The following is a 19961-nucleotide window of genomic DNA, read 5'->3' on the forward strand; positions in this document are numbered from 1 at the left end:
AAATATTATGATGTCACCAAAAATATGATTTTTAACATTTGTGGTACATTATCTTATAATTTTTTTGATGTATTTTTATTCAGCTTATATAATAGTGAATATGATGTTTTACATGTTGCTTTCTTTCTTATCTTCTTAATATAGGTGCTATAACATGGCAACGAACATTCTTGGAAGGAGACTTCAAGGTGGCTGACTGGAGTCAAGGCTTGTCAGACCTTCCTGGCAGAGGAGTTGAGGGTTGGACTGAGGGGAGTGGAGGGTGATTGCTGATTGGGAGTGGACCACAGGGACTGACACCAGTGGAATCCAGGGACACCACCAGGAGGAACTGAGCAGTAGACGGAGAAGAGGATAAAAGGGAGAAATTGGCACAAACCAAATCAAGGAAGTTCTGGAGCCCAGGGAAAGGGTAAGGGTTTCCCACCCCCCCACTGGGATGCCTCAGGCCTGCAACAGGACACAGGGCTCTTGTCCCATGGGGGAGTGCCATGAGGAACCAGAGAGCTGGCATCCCTGCATCTGGATGCCTCCTCCTCTGCACCTCCTCCACTCCTGGTATCTCAGAAAGTAATTTTGGCTCAAGCTGCTCATAGCCAGGTGACAACAAAGCCTACTACGGGCACAATAGATTACCTCAGTAAATGGCTCCTCCATGCAAACTACAGTCAATCACAGCAGGAACAACCCCACAGATAAACATAGTGCCTTCCATCTCAAGCTGTTAGGGAGCAGTGGATTCATACCCACAAGTACAATCCATCAGCTTGGAGCTTAAGCTGGGGGACCAAACTCACTACACTCCTTTGGGAAGAGGTGAAGACAAAAGATCAGAGGCGACCCAGGAGGTTCATCAAACCTGCTAAAGCAGCCCAAAGACAATTCAGGACCAGTACTCATCTCCCAGGCATGGCGAGGGAACAATTCTTGAGGACATGGAGACAGGGCCATAAACCAACTCTAGCACCCCCAGCTCTTGACCAAGAGGCCAGATGAGAAAGAACCAGTGAAAGAACTCTGGAAACATGAAAAATCAGAGTGAAAAATCACCCCCAAAAGAAATCAATAGCTCCTCAGCAACAGATACCAACTTAAACAAAACAGTTAAAATGACAAATGAAGAATTTCAACTATGGATAATAAGAATGCTCAATGAAATTCAGGAGAAAACAGAAACCCAACACAAAAAAGCCACAAAAACAATGTGGAAATTGAATGAAAAATTCTCTAAAGAAATCAAAATATTAAGGAAAAACCAAACAGAAATTCTGGAAATGAAAAATGCATTCAAAGATTATAAAACACAGTGGAAAGCCTTAAATAGGCTGGCTCATGAAAAAGAATCTCAGAGCTTGAAGATAACACCTATGAGTTAAACAAATCAGTCAAAGAGAAAGAACACAGAAGCAATGGGCATGAACAAAGCATACAAGAAATGTGGGATTATATAAAGAGGTCAAATATAAGAATCATAGGCATCCCTGAAGGCAAAGAAAATAATATACAAGGGTTGGATAATTTACTTGAGATAATAACTGAAGAAAATTTCCCTGGCCTAGCTAGAAATCTAGATATCCAGATACAAGAAGCATACAGGACTCCTGGGAGATTCAATATGAAAAGGCAATCACCATGTCACATAGTCATTAGGCTGGCCAAAGTAAACATGAAAGAGGCACTCCTAAGAACAGAAAGGTGAAAACAGCAGGAAACCTACAAAGGAAAACACCATACAAATAAAAGCAAAAACAAAGACCATATGATCCTCTCAATGGATGCAGAAAAGACATTTGATAAAGTTCAATACCCTTTTATGATAAGAATGCCTAAGATAATAGGTATAGATGGGACATACCTCAAAATGATAAAAGCCATATGACAAACCCACAGCTAACATCATACTGAACAGGGAAAAATTGAAAGCATTCCTGCTTAGAACTGAAACCAGACAAGGTTGCCCACTGTCTCCACTTCTATTCAACATAGTGATGGAAGTCTTTGCCAGAGAAATCAGACAAGAGAAGAAAATCAGGAGTATCAAAATAGGGGCAGAAGAGATCAAACTATCACTCTTTGCTGACGATATGACATTATATCTTGAAAACCCCAAAGATTCAACCAAGAGACTCCTGGAATTGACAAATGAATTCAGCAAAGTCTCAGGATATAAAATCATTGCACACAAATCAGTAGCTTTCATATACGCCAATAACAGTCAAACTGAGGATCAAACCAAAAACACAATACCTTTCTCAATAGCATCAAAGAAAATAAAATGTTTAGGAATATGTTTAATTAAGGAGGTGAAAGACTTACATAGGGAGAACTATGAAACATTGAGAAAAGAAATTATAGAGTATGTAAACAGATGGAAAATCATGCCTTGCTCATGGATCAGCAGAATCAATATTGTTAAAATGTCTATACTACCCAAAGTGATCTACAGATTCAATGCAATTCCTATTAAAATACCAAGATCATTTTTCACAGATCTGGAAAAAATAATTCTATGCTTTGTATGGAAAGAGAGAAGACCCCGTATAGCAAAAGCAATCTTTAAGCAAAAAGAACAAACTGGAAGGCATCAATTTACCAGACTTCAAGTTATACTACAAGGCTATAGTAACTAAAACAGCATGGTACTGGCACAAGAACAGAGATATAGACCAATGGAACGAACTGAGAACTCAGATATAAAATCATCCTCATACAGCCATGTAATCTTTGACAAAGCAGACAAAAACACACTGGGGAAATGAATCCTTATTTAATAAATGGTGCTGGGAAAATTGAATAGCCAAATGTAGAAGAATGAAACATGATCCACACCTTTACCTCTCACAAAAATCAACTCACAGTGGATAATAGACTTAAACCTAAGGCATGAGACTGGAAGAATTCTGGAAGAAAATGTTGTAAAAACTCTAATAGACATTGGCTTAGGGGAGGAATTTACAAAAAAAGACCCCAAAGGCAATCACAGAAACAACAAAAATAACTAAATGGGACCTAATCAAATTAAACAGTTTCTGCATAGCCAAGGAAACTATCATGAGAGCAGATAACCTACAGAATGGGAGAAAATATTTGCATGCTACACATCCGATAAAGGGCTGATAACTAGAATCTATATAGAACTCAGGAAAATCACCAAGAAAAAATCAAACAACCCTATCAAAGGACATGAAAAGAAACTTCTCAAAAGAAGATAGACTAAAACATATGAAAAAATGCTTGATATCTCCAATTATCAGGGAAATTCAAATCAAAACCACAATGACATATCACTTATCTCCAGTGAGAATGTCCTTTGTCAAAAAGTCCCAAAACAATAAATTTTGGCATGGATGCAGAGAGATAGGAACACTCATACACTGCTGGTGGAACTGCAAACTAGTACAACCTCTATGGAAAGTAATATGGAGATACCTCAAAGAACTAAAAGTAGAACTACAATTTGATCTAGCAATCCCACTACTGGATATTTAACCAAAGGAAAAAAAGACATTCTATAATAAAGATATCTACACTCGACTGTTTATAGCAACACAATTCACAATTGCAAAGATAGGGAAACAACCCAAGTGACGATCAATACGAGAGTGTATTAATAAAATGTGGTATACGTAAACCATGTAGTACTACTCAGCCATAAAAAATGATAGTGATCTAATATCTCTTGTATTATCCTATATGGAGCTGGAGCCCATTCTTTGAAGTGAGGTATCACAAGAATGGAAAAACAAGTATCACATGTACTCACCATTAAATTAGCCTTAATTTATCAACACTTATGTGCACATATGTAAGTAACATTCATCTGGTGTCAGGTAGGTGGGAGGTGGGAGGAGGGGATAGGTAAATTTACACCTAATGGGTGCAGTGTACACTTTCTGGGGAATAGGCACACTTGTAGTTCTGACTCAAGCGGTGCAAAGGCAATATATGTAGCCAAAGTATTTGTACCCTCATAACATTCTGAAATTAAAAAGAAATTCTTCAAGGTTATATATTTCATTTTTTGTATACTCCATATTTTACTTAAACATACCAGCATTATTAATATTTATATTTACTTATAGGAAATTGAAACAAATAAAATATTTTCTTAAAGTATCTTTATATTAAAATAAAAGCATAACAAAGTTTTTACGATTTGGGAATGGAAATCATTTGGTGTTTAATATTGTTTAAATAAAAGAGTAGTTTAATACTGTTTCTTCATCATTTGTTTACATAATTCACTCCTTTCACCTGAATTTAGTTACCTTCCTTTTGTAAATTTTATTTTATTGTGGAAAAAACATTTAACAAGAAATCTACCCTTTTAACACATGTTTAAGTGCACAATACAGTAGTGTTGACTATAGATACAATGGTATATAGCAAATCTCTAGAACTTATTTATTATGTTTAATTAAAACTTTATTTGTGTTGATTAGTATAATAACTTCCCATTTCCCCCTCCTCCCTAGTTTCCTTCTTACTGAAGTAAATGCTTTCATAGTTTTTGAGACTTTACTATCTTGTATATTGTCGAAAATGTTTGTATTTTGTTCTCATTCTTGAGTGAGGGTTCAACTGAACATAGAATTATAGTGTAATAGCATCCCTCAGCCTTTTGAAGATATTACCCTACTGACTGTGGATTCTGCTGCGACTATAAGTCTAAATGTTACAGTTGAAGGATCATCTGTCTTCATATTTGGTTGGCATTTAACATTATTCTCCATGACATTCTGTAATTTCACTATGATGTGGCTTGGGGGTAGATTTCTTTTTATTAATCCTTTTTGGGATTTCGTGTGTTCCTTCATTCTGAAGATGCATATTTTCTGGAAAAATCCTACATGACTATGTTTTCAAATATTGCCTTTCTCCCATTGTATCTACTCTCTGTTTATGGAGCCTCTGTTTAATATACAGTCATGCACCACATAACAACACTTTGGTCAATGACAGTGGTCCCACAAGATCACAATGGAGCTGAAAAATTCCTATTGCCTAGTGATGTCTTGATGACCCTGACACTGTGTAAACCTAAGATAAAGTGTGTGCCTGTGTCTTAGTTTTTAACAAAAAAGTTTAAAAAGTAAAAAAAAAAATACAATTGTAAAAATATAAAATAGCTTATAGAATAAGGATATAAAGAAAGAAAATATTTTTGTATAGCTGTACAATGTGTTTGTGTTTTAAGCTAAGTACAAGAGTCAAAAAGTTCCAAAACTGAAGTTTTTAAAGTAAAAAAGTTATAGTAAGCTAAGGTTAACTTATTATTAAAGAAAAAAAAATTATAAATTTAGTGTAGCCTAAAGTCTACAGTAGTGTATAGCAATATCCTAAGCCTTCACATTCACTCACCACTCACTGACTCATCCAGATCAACTTCTAGTCCTCAAAGTTCCATTTATGATATAAGTGCCCTAAACAGGAGTACTATTTTTTATCTTTCATACCATATTTTTATTGTACATTTTCCATGTTTAGATATGTTTAGATACACAAGTACTTACTTACCATTTTGTTACAACTGCCTACAGTATTCAATATAGTAATATGCTGCACAGATGTAGCCTAGGGGCAACAGGCCATACCATATAGCCTAGATGAGTGTAGTAGGCTATGCCATCCAGCTTTGTGTAAGTACACTCTGATGTTCAAACCACGACAAAATCACCCAATGACACATTTCTCAAAACATATCCCTGTCATTAAATGACACATGACTGTATGTTGGGCCTTCTCAATTCCTCCCCCATATCTCTCCAACTCCTTTTCTTATTTTTGTCTCTTTATTTTGTATCCTGGGTGGCTTTTGCATATAATTCTGAACGTTAACTAATTTCTTCAACTGTATATTAGTATATTTAACATAGCAATTGAAGTTCATATTTTAATGACTTTATTTTTTTAACATTTTAAATATATTTGCATGTTTTTCCAGATATTTTATAGTTCCTCCTTGCTAAATTTCCTGTTGCTTGTATTTTTGACTCTCCCTATATCTCTCCCCATGATATACTTTAGTCATTTTTTATTTTTTATTTTGAGCTCATCTTTAGTCAGAGTAATTTTGGTGATGACTTCTTTAGATATCCAAGAATCCCTGGTTGAAAAACCATCCTTACAGTACATTTGCCCCTGTGGGGTCCTGGGAGTTAGTTGCACTGGCTCTGGACTAGTTACCATTTTATTGTCTCATCCTGATGTTCCTAAACCTCAAGGGTGGTAGATCCCCTCATCCTCATGTTTCACAGGTTTAGGGTTTCATTTTCTCATGGGTGACTCTTTTTACCACCTAAGAGTATAGGGTAAGTATGGCAAAAAGAATTCATCTTTTTTCCCTTTCATGCTTCACGGTCCATGTGGCCTTCTAGGCCCCAGAATGTGCACAAAGGATTCATTTACAGGTCTTAAACTTGCTATGTCATAGAAGTTAAAAGCTAAGCTCCTGGATCTTAGCACCTACTTCTGATGTACTTGTGTTCTACCTGAGCTTTAGCTCCTTCTTAATATTACCACTTGGAGCTCCCATTTCATTTATGGCATCCAGAGGTTTCTCTTTCTTTTAGGTTCAGTTATATATTTTTTAGTAGTTATGTTTTATCAAGCATTTTGGCATTTAGATGGGAGGCTAAACTTCCACATCAGCTCAGCATTCAACCTTGAAAGGGAGTGGTCAACAGACAGATGCATACTTATAAATATACTTGGTAAATACACGATAAAGTTGTGTTGCTGCAACATTTCTATTTTTGTGAAATTGTAATTATTTTGGAGATTATTATAGATGTATCATTATTGTTTTTATGCTCTGAGACACGAACAATAACTGAAAATGAAAGCTTAGTTTTTCTTATGGTGTTGCCAAGTATGTGGGAATATGAATCACCAAACAGAATGACAAGGCACCTGAACTCCTTTGCACACTGTGTCCAACATTGTTTGTTTTCTGCCTTTTGACTCAAGCTATTCTTTGTGAAGACTGTCACTGCTTGCTGCCATTCCTGGTTGCTTTATGGCAGCAGGGTGTCTTGGCTAAGTGTTTCCAACTCTAATTGCTATGAGTCAGGTTAGTGCGTACTGAGGTTTATAAAAATTGTCCTTCAGGATGTCCATCATGGTGTTTCTTCAGTTCCCCTAAGGTTTCATTCTTAACCTCAATGGAATATGGGTAATAATAATGATTTCTTCCAACATCTTGGATTTTTTCCCTTGAACAACTTTTTTCTTATAGTGATAATAAGAGCAATGTCTATAGATACCCTAAGCTAAATGAATAGCTTCTGTGAAATGTACTGAATTAAATGTGAATATCTTGACTGAAACAAAACATGGTTAAATTTTTATCTAAATATAAAAATTTATAGGAAAGGAGAGGTTACACATTAACAATAAAGTATTTGCACAATTTGACTGTATTACTAACATTTTTCAGTATATTGTACTAAATAATACAAATTATTATAGGAGAAAAAGATAAAATGCTCAAACAATATAATAACTAAATTGGGAAAAATCTAAACATCCAATCTCTGTAAGTCCCCAAAATTCTTTCACTGGGAATCATGACTTAAATATAAGATGCTTTAGACACCCCCAGACATTTTTATTTCATCTAATATTATGAACTCCATATCACTGCTATGAGAAACTGTTCAAAGAAAGGTCAAAATTAAATGTAAATCTCAGGGTAGAGTGGATATGTATAAAGTAAATGTAGATCTTTCTCACCAAAGAGGAAGAATAATGACTTATACATATTATCACTAAGATCACCAGGTTCTATCAGTGAACCCAATCATGTCCAACTCTTTGAGAAGTCTCCCTGTGCATATCTACTACAGGTTAATACTGTTTATTAACTGTTGTAGCAATAGTTATGTTATCAATATTGTAGCAATTGTTTTCCAAAAAGTAAGGAAAGATTATGTTTGGTGAGTTGAGATTGGAGCAGCAGACAATGGAAGGAGGCTGCTACATCTGAACAACCGCCAATTGGTCACTTAAATAAAGGTAGAGGAGCAATGTGTGGCACCTAAAAATAAACTTGAAACTGGATTTGAACAACGGTAAAGTTTTGGTCATTCATATCTATCCATGTTAATGCTAACTGAGAAGAACAACATTTGAGATAAGTGTAAGAATGGCTCTCGTGTGAAACAAAATTCATAATCTATATTCTACAGACTTTGGCAGCATTTTAATTACAGAAGAACAAAAAACAAAAGAGGAAGAGAGATGGCATTTTTGCCATTGTATCACCATTTTAAAAAATTTAAAGATGAATAGAGCAGTCAAAAAATTATGAAAGTCAAAATTTCTTGCTTCAAAAAAATCTAATAAAGAATTAGGGTGCCTAGAAATTAAAAGAGTTAAAGACTAAGGAAAGAAGTAAGGATTTGAAATCCATTGAAAACAAATTACCACACAAGGCACCACTTGTACCAAGCCAGCTTTGGAGAAACCATTTTTGTGTCCCAAAGACTTGATGCCAGAGGTACACAAAGAACAACCAAGCTTTTTGGTCATTGTCTAGAGTTGCCATTTCTTGCAATCTGCCGCTTGTCCCCATTCATGACACGTGTCCTTTTGGCTGGCATCACTCCAGCAGACACCTTCTTCGGGGACTGGGGCAAAAAATCAAGTTGGGTTAGATAAGAAGTGTTAAGCAGTTGCTTCTTCCTTCTGCACTCAGCTACTCTACTTTGGGCATGGTTTTTTTCTTTTCAGCAGTCATGTCCCTCCCACCTGAATATAACAGCAGGTTTGATATCATCAAGATGTTTCTCTTCCCTTTTTTCTCTGTTGACTCCAACTCTCCTGAGTCTCTTTTGCTCAAAGCTCAAAGAACTCTAATCAGTGATAAAGTGCTAATTGAATTATATTATTTCTCCCAGTCAAGACTGATGCAGAGGTAAGCAGAAAGACAATATTATTAACTGAGCACCTAATAATCACTGAATATTAGACTTGGCATTGAGGACATAAAAAATCATATAATGATAAGATACTGTCTTACCTTTAACCTGGAGAGTGTTCTTGTTATTTGTGCATAAGACATTACTCAAAAAAATGAATCCCATAGTAAAAGTGTTATGCACCAGGGCCAGATATATTGTGACACATTATGTCTTCTTTGCATCACACTGTTACTTCTAGCTATCTGTAGATCTTACCCTGTAAGAATTTCTCACTAAAGACCATTTTCTAAGCTAGTAATAATACCCCCATAATGTCTAAATATAAAAAGTACATTTGGATATATTTTAAAAGTTTGACTCTAAGACAGGAAATGATGATTCCAAATTGTCATGAACATAATCAGTAGACAGAATAAGTGGAAATAGGTGACAAGTGACAGCATGGCTTATCCGTGCAAATATAAAGGTACGAGATCAGATCAAGGGGGAAGTCTGTCTGAAATAGGGCACTTTCACATTTGATGAAGTCTAAAATGCAAGTGAAAAGGATGCGAGGCAGAAGCGTGTCTCATTCAATCCCCCCTGCCTCCTCAGGTAGCAGAACCCAGATGGTTATCTTCTGTTCCCTCCTCAACCCCTTTCACACACACATACACTTCAGAAGTATTTATGAACCATTAAAAAGGAAATAAATGAGAATGATCAATAGAGTGGAATTTCTTGCTTAAATTGCTCATAACCCCTCCTGTAATTCATCAAATCTCTGGCCTCATCCTACAGAAGTAGATCTGGACCTGGAGTTAGTTTAAGTCACCTCTTACCCTGAGACCTATGACTGCATTATTGCACATCACCTCTGAAACACTCCAGCATAGCAACATTTCCAAGCCTAGCAACAAGAGGAGTGTGTGAGCTGGCTAAATTGGAGAAGATGACCTTTATTTGAATATCTATATATAGGTGGGATATATTCTTAATAAAATTTGACACATTTTTCAATAATATTGTGATATTTTGGAAGCAATATACTTCCATTGTAATGACATTTTTCTGTCTCCCAAGCTCATTAAAATGAGATCTTACCTGTATGCTATCTAATATTTAATAAGCCTGTCTCAGTTATTTCCCCCACACTTAAAAGTAATTAATGAAATATAGAGAATTTATGAAATAAGTTATCGATAAAATGTGATTTCACCTAAAAGTTTTTTGATGCATTAATAATAGACTCAAATAATTGTTCTATTTTCTGATATTGTTCTTTATAAGCATACTGTGGTTTTGAATTATACAAGTGAAATGAATTTATGCTAGTAGCAGTTAATGAAAAATAATAAATATTCACAAAGGCAAGTATAATACAAAGAAAAAAAATTCCCCTCCAAAGCTGATAGAATGAAATTAGAATGAAATAGAAATTTTAACAGAAAATTCATTTCTTTACATAGGGGAAAAGAAACTCTATTTAAAAATAAGTATCATGAGAAATCATCTCTCATATATTATCTCATAAATTATGAGTTAATGTACATTTGAGTGAGTGATTGGAAGCCTTGGAAATAGTAAAAAAACTATCATTTTAGATGTAAATGTGACCAAATATGAAATTATCCATTCAAAATTTAGACTGAAGGTTATTGGGCATGAAAAAATATTTAAGACCTAAAGTATAAATACTAATGGTAAAGTATTTAAAGAACACAAACTATTTCCAGCAGCTATAAGTACATCCAAGTATCAATGTCAGAGGCTTTGACATGAAGTAAACCTGGGTTGGATTTTGCCTACTCTGTGAAAACAAGTTCTGAGACTTGTTTTTCCCCTCCATAAAATGGAGATTTTGTAATAATAATACCCACCTCATAGGGTTGGTGTATGGTTTAAATGAGATAGTTAAGACTTATTTGAAAAGTAAGAGCTCAAAACATTATTATTATTGTTGAATTTAGCATCTACTAAAAAAAATAAAGTGAAATATCGATGATAAATTAATCAACCCTGCAAATAACCTAAGGATTACTACCTATTCAACATATTAGGCTAGTTTCAATTCTATGGCACTTAACAGAATATCAATTAAATCACTTTAAAATAGCTTGCACTTCAAGCACATCATAAATTTTAAAAAACCTTGAATTAGTCTAAATTAATGTTGCTTTTACTGTACCTGGGTCATCCTAAAAATGTCACAATATGTGCAATAAGTAATCAAATAAAGAAACATTACTTTGCATTGATTTTCTTTTTATTTTCTTTTTGACAGAAGACAACCTTTCACCAAAGGCCCATAAAGAGGAATTAGTCATATAATTTAATTAAATCATTATAATTATCCCAGGAAGATTGGAAATCCTATGAATATACTAATCCACTGAATACTAACAGCTCTGTAAGTTGGTTTTAACATCAGTGGGTTCTCTGGCCAGCAGCTCTCCTCTATTTCTGCAAGAAAGTATCTTGTTCATTTACTGTTTTCATTGTTTACTGTCTGTCTCTTTTATTGGAATATGTACTTCAGAAATTGGGACTTTGTCATTGTGCTCACTCCTCTCACCCTGGTGACTCCTCAGTGACTAGTACATGGCAGACATGCAATCAGCATTTGCTGGATCCAAGAACAGAAGTGGAAAATTGAATAAGACAGCTAGAAAATAGTGACTATTTTTTCTACTAATCGTTAATGATCCACAGATTATATACTACACTTTTAAAGAGCCCCCAGAAATAGGGGTTTTAGGTGTATTAATTTGTTCAGGATATCCTCAAGTGTAACAAAACTTTTTTTCTTGGTTCTAATTTAAGTCTTTCTTTTGTTCAGCCTCCTCTGTGGTGTGGGAGTTGGTAAGCTGTGTGATCCCTGCTTTTGAATTTAATCTAAGAATCTCTACAAAGTCAATGACATACCAAGTCCCAGCAGGTATATACTCTGAAGATGCCTACTTTCTCCAAAGTTTTGAAGAGAGATGGTGAAATATTGAAATGTTAAAGTTCACAGACTTTTCAGTCACCTTTGAGTTTTCATGGCAGAAGGGAGAAAAATTTAATGAGAAATAAATTCATTAAGGGAAAACTATTAAACTGATACTTAAGTTGAGGCATCCTATAGCTCAGTCAATATGAATGCTGGAATTTATAGAAGAAAATATTATAATTCCATTCTTTTTTAAAAATCAGAACATGCTATATTTAAGACAGATGGTTCACGTAAAATCGAGGCTTATAGCTAACGTAGACTTAAGCTCTAAAATTTCATTTTTTCTCCTCTAAATAAATGTATTGGACATCACTTAGTAAGTTGTAATAACTGCAGCTGAATATTTACAAATGCAACCTATCTATGGGTTGGCACCAAAAAATTGGTTTTTATCTTCTATCTTAAAATGATTCCTATGATCTTCCAAAAGACGTGGACATATTCGAAGCGCCACAACAATTCAAATGCCATGTTGTAAGTGAAAGTAAAAACAAAGCTTCTCACTCAAGAAACAAAATTTAATCAGGTCAAGAATCATGTCTGAATCAGAGTTTATATTTTTCTAGTCTATACTAAATCTGTTTGATGATTCAGTGTTAACTTTGAATGACTCAAATGCTCTCACAAATTTATGGTTCTGAAAGTTAACCTACTTTAATTAAGTCTGATAATTGATTGAAAATAAAGAATAATTTGAAGTCATCTCTTACTATGGAGATTGAAGCAGCTGTTCCAGAATTATTTCAATTGCTATGAAATTAACCACCCGTGGGGGTGTGGGTGGGGAGTGGAGACATCAGCTCTCTGAACCTATTGAAAACCAGTCTAATCAGAGGCACTTTGCTGAAAGGTGGGGGTAGATGAGAAAAGAAAGTGAGAGAACAAAAAATTCTAGCTACTTTTCCTTGTGTCTGGTTCTTGTAGAGTGTATTAGTCACAAACAGTATAGGAAAATTTCTAGGGAACTTTCTTGTACCCACTAAGAATCAAGAAACTTGATTAAATCATGTTCTCCAAAGATAGGTGGAAGGAAGAGAAGAAAGGGGATGTGAATAAAGGCAAAAGTGAAGGAAAGGGGGGAAAGGAAGATAATAGCTGTTAGTTATTGAACAATTCCTATGTGTTAGGACTGCTTTAAGGGCTTTTCATACACTCACTAATGTAAACCTTACATCAACCAAATAAGAAAATTACTAATATCCACATTTTATAGATGAAAAACAGACACAGAAAGGTAAAATGAGAAGTGGTTTTCCCGGGATCAGGCAGATCTAGAAGCAACACTGATTTAAATTTGGGTCTAGTCCACTAAATGCCTCCACTCTTTTTAAGTATTACTCCAAATGCCTTCCAATAATGATGAAAAATAACAGTGAAAACTTCTAGAAAATGCTGTAAGCAGTGTTCCTACTCATATTCTCTAAACATAATTTTCTGAATGAGATAAAATTTAGTAATTTCACCCAGTTTATTACTTCACTGAGGGAGATTCAAACAAAGGCAGAAATACATAAATTGCAATGATGACATGGCAAAAAATACACATTTAATAACTATTTACTCTTGATAATGATGATGATAAAAACTACATCTTAAAGTATAATGTCTAATTAAAAGGAATAGTTTACCGGTTTTTTTTATACTTAAAATTGAACACCTGTTTAGGAGACAATCTTCTACTAGAACAAGTTTGATCAGAAGCAGAAGTTAACTACATGATGGAAAATGCAATTATTAAGTGAGTGAACAGTGGGAATGGAGTGAGGCTGTGTGTGTGTATGACTAACTCAGAGCCAGCTCCCCATAATTATTTGAACTAAGTGTGAGTTCATATGTACACATCCATTATTAATCTATTTTTGTTCATAACTGGAAGTTTGTTTAGTTGATAATAATTTAAGTGCAAGAAAGCAACAAAATAGTCAATTAAACTAGCAAACACATTAAAATTTGACAAATCTTAATTTTTCAAGTATATGAGTTGACTATTTTAGAAACACAATAAAGCATTACAAAAATGAAAATGGCATCTAAGCTTTCGTAATTAGAAAGACAGAAAGCAGGTATTGCAGTTCTCTTTTATTTAGCTAAATTAATCAAACTAGACCTCACTTAAGAAGAAATTTATCTTATAAGCTTACCTGATGTTTTGTCCCTGACATAACCTGGTTTTCTGTATCTGGGCCAATCATACCATCCTGCCTGTTTCCACTTATGAAAAAAGTCAATTAATTCAATTTAAATGACTATATAATTGTATTCCTTCCAAAGAATATACAGACACCCATTAAAAAAGCAGTATGTATAATTGTAAAGGTACTTACATATTTGGTTTCTCGACCAGCTGCTCTTGGAAGAGTTGCAGGAGTCTATAGGAAAATAAAAATAATTATACTTCTGAAATAATCAAGTAAGTAATAAAAGATTCAACTTCTGGGACATGTTCAGCTTTTTCTAAACATTCTAAACATACTTTCTCTTTTCTATACAAAATATTTTTTGAAAATTGTTTTATTAAATTATATCACTTTATTTTTCTTCTTATTGTTTTTATCTTTCAGCTTTCTGGTAATTTTCTCTTATATAATTATTGATGATGTTAATTCATGGATCATAATAGTTCCTTCATCACACGACTTCCATAATTGTTGGCTATTTCAAAATTCATATAGAAATTTCTATCTATCCTCTCAATTCTTTGAACTGCTCAATTCCAAAGATATTCTCATCGACTCCATTTCAATCACTCACTCCCAGGATCATTCCTGGACTTTACCTTCACCAATAAAATGGAAAAACTCTGAAATTTTAATTTCAAATGTCCCGCTCTCAGAAATTTTCCTCCTATCCACCATTTCCTTTCTCCAGTAACCACCAATGCAACATTCACTTCAACGGGACTTCCAAATCACTGACCCTAACCTCCTTCGTTCTGGCTTTATTACTTACCTCTTAGCATACATACATTTCATGTTCTCAATCATTTAATACTTTCATTTTTCTTACCTCCCTCTCTTCTTGTAACAAATTCACTTATAAAAAAAGGAAAAAAGAAAAAACCTCTAGATGGGAATTATCCATTTTGCTCCGTACGTATCTGAGAAGCAAAACATTGCTGGGGAAACTCAACCAAACTAATTGATTTTATTTTAAATTAATGATTATCAACTTCAAATGTGCACTCAGCACTGCCTGGTGAGCCCCTGATTTTTCTCTTGTAGGCCCATTTTCTGAGATGAAATGGCTATTTGATTCATTCAAAAAATATTTACTGTATATCTACTGTGTGTCAGACACTGTTCCACACCCTTGAAAATTATCAGTGAACAAAACAGATGAAGATGTCCTGCCCTTGGGGAGCTTACATTTTAGAAAGAGAGAAAATAGGCAATAAGATAATAAATAAGTAAATTATATGTTAGAATGTGATAAATGCAATGCAAAACAGCAGAAAAAAGTTGCAGCGTAGGGTAATATAGTCTCCCAGAGGAAATTTTCTTTGCTTCTGCCAAACACCTTGTGTTTTTCTGGACCACCCAGACGTTAAAGAGGTAAAAGTGCCAGGGACTTGCGATTTCGAATAGGACAATCAACGTAGTGAAGGTGACATTTGAGCACTGACTTGAAGGAGGTGAGTGAGTTGGCTATGTGGATTCTAGACAAAGAGCATTCTAACAAGAGGAAACAAGTGAAAAGCTCTGGAGGTGAATTTTATCTTCTGAGAACAACAGAGAACTAGAAGCAATCCTTCTATAAGGGACAATAAATAAGTTGAACAAAATATTAAAAAATATCAAAGATATCAATAAGCTAAAAGGATAGTGATTAATTAGTGGGCAAGATCAGGAGAGGATGGGAATCTGGAAGTCCAAGCATCTGAGAACTGCTTCTGCCCTGGGGATGTTTGCAGATAATAATGAGTTGCTTGAGAAGCTGACCCAAACTTCTGGTATCTCAGAGGTATGCGGAGATAAAAGTCAGAGACCAGGACTTGCCAAGAATAGATGAAGCCCCAGGAGTAAGAGTGATCCAGAAGACCTCACATGATCTTCGGCCTGGTCTCAAATCATCTGCAAATGGTTGGCTAGAAAAAAAAATCTCAAAACTTTAAATTAAAAGGTAATCCTTTTTTGCTAGTTCTCCCAGTGTTTGGCAGAAGCAAAGAAAAGACTTACTATAGGAAGATAGTATTATCTGAGGTCTCAAATAATTTCTATAAATAAATTTTTAAATAGAATATCCAACACACAATCAGATTCAGATACACAAAGAGGCAAGACAATGTAAGGGAGAATGAGCAGAAATAATAAACAGCCAAAAAGACCCATAGAGAATCCAGAAATATTTTTTTTTCAGAACCAGACTTAAAACAACCATACTTAATCATGATTTTAGAGGTAAACGTTAAACTTGTAAATTTTTACAGAAAACTGGAAACTGTAAAATGTGATATAACTCATTTGAAAATGAACTATTAAACAAAAGCGCTAAGACAGGAGCATGCTTGGCACACGCAAGGCACAGCAAGGAGGTACAGGGCTGGGGTGGGTAAAGGAGAGGGTCAGAGGAGAGCAGATCATGGAATTGTTGGGGACTCAGATCATACAGGCCCTTCCAGGACCTTGCAAGGACTTTGGCTCATACTCTGAGGGAACTGTGTAAGCACTGCAGATTTTAAGTAGAGGAGGACCGTAATCTGACTTATGCTTTAAAAGGATCTCTCTGTCTGATGTGTTAGTAATGGATTATAGTGAGGCAAGTGGACAGGGCCAAAGATATTGTACTATTTAGTAAAGCATGATGATGGCTTGGCAGTGCAAAAGGCATGAAATAATCGTACTCCACATATTTTGAAGCTGTAGATGCAGGATCTCCACCAAAAGAGATGTGGAATGGGAGATAAAGAGAACAGTATGATTTGATGCCAAAGTTTCTGGCCTTGAGCAAATGAAAGATTGAAATTCTATCAATGGAGATGGGACAGCAGCATATGGAATCATTTTTGTGGGAGGAAATCTAAATTTTATTTTTACACATATTGAGTTTCAGACATTCGTTAGAAATCTAAATGGAAATTAAGAGTAGGTAGTTGGAAATCTGGAGTTTGGGAGAGAATCTTGGACTAGAGGTATAAATTTGAGAATTATCAGCATATATGAACTTGGTTTTCAAAATTTGCAACTGAGCGAGAACACCAATGGAATGAACAGAGAGAAATGAGAAGTCTGAGGACTGATCGCTAGAGCATTCCAACATTAGTAGTTTGGGAAGAAGAAGATGAGCCAGCAAAGGAGGCTAAAAAACAGTAATGAAAAGTGAGGCAGGAGAAAAACTGACATGGAATGATGTTCTAAAAGGCACTAGAGGAAAGTATACCAAAGAGGAGAGAGTGATTAGCTGTCTCAAATTCTGTTACTACATCATCTCAGATCAGGACTGCACTTGCAGCCATGGGTAGGACTTTAGGAACCTTGGAAAAAATCATTTGGACAATGTGAAAAGAAGCCATTTAAGAGGAATGTTGCTATGTCATCTCAGATCAGGACTGAGCTTTTAGGATGGGTAGGACTTCAAGGACTTTGGAAAATATGGTTTGGGCTGTGTTAAAAGAAAGGATTTAAGAGGAAACTAGGGAAGAAGAACTGAAAGCAGAATACATAACTTTTTTCAACTTTTTCCTTTTTAAATTCTTTCCCATCACATGGGAAAGAGTTTAAATTTATTTATTTATTTTTGGCAAGTATGAAGAGCAACACACCTTCTCCCCTTAATCTAAGTTAGCGATCTTAGCACTTACTTCCTTGAAAGATATTAGTTATGAAATAACTAACTAGAGATATTAGTGATAAAATTCTTAATTTTTCCACTGCCAACCTACAAACATTCTTATATCTGTACCTGTCATGTCCTTTATTTTATGTCCTGTTACAATAAAAGATAGATATTTCCAACTTCTTTTCAAAGGGTCCAAGTCCATTTGGGCTACTATAACAAAATATCATAGACTGGGTAGCTTATAAACAACATAAATTTATTTTTCACAGCTGGAGGCTGGGAAGTCCAAGATCAAGGTACTGGCAGTTTCAGTGTCTGGTGAGGACACATTCTCTGGTTCACAGATGGCATCTTCTTGCTGTATTGTCGCAAGGTGGAAGAGGCAAGAATCCCCTTCTCTTGGGATTCTTTTCTAAGGGCACTAATCCCATTCATGAGGGCTCCATCCTCCTGACCTAATGGTCTCTCAACAGCCCCACCTTCTACCTTCACACTGGTGATTATTACAACGTATGAATTCTGGGGGGACACAAACATTCAGACCATATCAGATACGTATTTGAATTAGGCTCCAGGTTCTATGCAGTTCTGAAGGAATTTTGTCCTTCAGTATTTCCCTTTCCTCTGTAGAATCAGTACCTCTCTCTCTACTGCGACCAATCCCACCAGTATACAAACTTTAGTTTGTCATTCCCAGCTTCAAAACACAAACAAAAAATTCCTCCTTTACTCCACTACTGACTTAATTTCCTTCTCCCATTCACATCCCAACATTTCAAATAGTTTTTTGTCCTTGCTTTCTCATGTCATGGCATTTTTCAACATCAGAGATAAGGAGAGCAATGGGGTGAAGTAAGGGAGTAAAATTTGAGGATAGTAAAAAGAAGTAACTATGAAGATAATGTCAAGATGGTCCTTCAGCCTAGCGGGGGAGAAGAGAATGATTAACTTCAGACTTTGACAACTGGCCAGCTTCTGGTGAATCTCCTGATCCTTTCCTCAGTGATAACGACTGGGACAGCTATTAAAAGAGATATGTACCATACAAGCAGAGGTGCAGGTAGGCAGAAGAGAGGGTCGGGGTCACCAGGGTGAGGAAAAGGTAACAAGTGGGAGCTGGTTGACACGTTGGTGCTGCTCCATTCTGAGGTACTTGCTCCTCTTAGTTTTGAAAAAATAAATAAACCTCAGCAGAATTGGCAAATCCTAGGACCTGGGCTTTAGTGTCTGCCACACCAGGCACCAGGCACACATACAGCTAAGTTAGCTGATATACCCGGGGAAATACTAGTTTCCATGGAAAAATAATAAGACATCTGCAAAATGTAAATGCCGTAAAAGAAAAGAATGGTTCAGCCATTCCACTCCTAGGTACTTACCCAGGATAAATGAAACCTTATGTCCATACAAAGTCTTGTTTACAAATGTTCTTAGCAGCACTGTTAGTAAACTTTTTTTTTCTTGAGACAGAGTCTCACTCTGTTGCTCAGAGCTAGAGTGCCATGGCGTCAGCCTCACTCACAGCAACCTGAAACTCCTAGGCCCAAAACGATCCTTCTGCCTCAGCCTCCCGAGTAGCTGGGACTACAGGCATGTGCCACCATGTCTGGCTAATTTTTTCTATATATTTTTAGTTGTCCAGCCAATTTCTTTCTATTTTTAGTAGTAACAGGGTCTCGCTCTTGCTCAGGCTGGTTAGCACTATTAGTAATATCTCCAAATTAGAAATGATCCAATCATCCATCAACTGGTGAATAGATAAATAAAGGATGGTGGATCCATACAATGGAATACCACTCGGTAATAAAAAGAAATGAACTACCGATCCATGCAACAATATGGATAAATCTCGAATGCATTCTACTAAATAGAGAGTCGAAAGACAATGTATTATATGATATTTTTGAGAAGGCCAAAGTATAGGGATAGATTAAAAGACTGCCCAGTACTTGAGTTGGAGGGTAGGATATACCAGGAAGGAGCACAAGGGAACTTTTTCAGTTGAAGGAAATATTTTGTATCTTGAATGTGGTGGTGGTTACACAATCGGATTCTTCGTAATTTCATAGAACTGTACACTAAAAGGTTGAATTTTACAGTGATTAAATTATACCTCAGTAAACCTGACTTTAAAAGAAAAAAAAAAAAACTATGTATGCTACAACAAAGAACTTAATACAGGGATTGAAGAGAAGAATAGCCACTGAACAAATTCTTGAACTGGAATATCAGATGAAGGAATACTCTTGAAGAAATTAGAAAGTAATTAATGGAAGAAAAATGTGAAG

The 19961-nt window shown here is 35.4% G+C and overlaps 1 protein-coding gene across 1 annotated transcript in view; it reads right to left on the bottom strand.

Annotated features, from left to right (window-relative positions):
- MLIP (muscular LMNA-interacting protein) overlaps nt 1-19961 on the bottom strand; it is a 200359-nt gene that overhangs the window by 92786 nt on the left and 87612 nt on the right. Inside the window, exon 5 of the mRNA XM_012648543.1 lies at nt 14217-14267. Within this exon, the coding sequence (XP_012503997.1) occupies nt 14217-14267 (51 nt within the window). The remainder of the gene's footprint in view (nt 1-14216; nt 14268-19961) is intronic.

Source organism: Propithecus coquereli, unplaced genomic scaffold (genome assembly GCF_000956105.1).
Source record: "Propithecus coquereli isolate 6110/MARCELLA unplaced genomic scaffold, Pcoq_1.0 Scaffold29, whole genome shotgun sequence".
In the NCBI taxonomy this organism is placed as follows: Eukaryota; Metazoa; Chordata; class Mammalia; order Primates; family Indriidae; genus Propithecus; species Propithecus coquereli.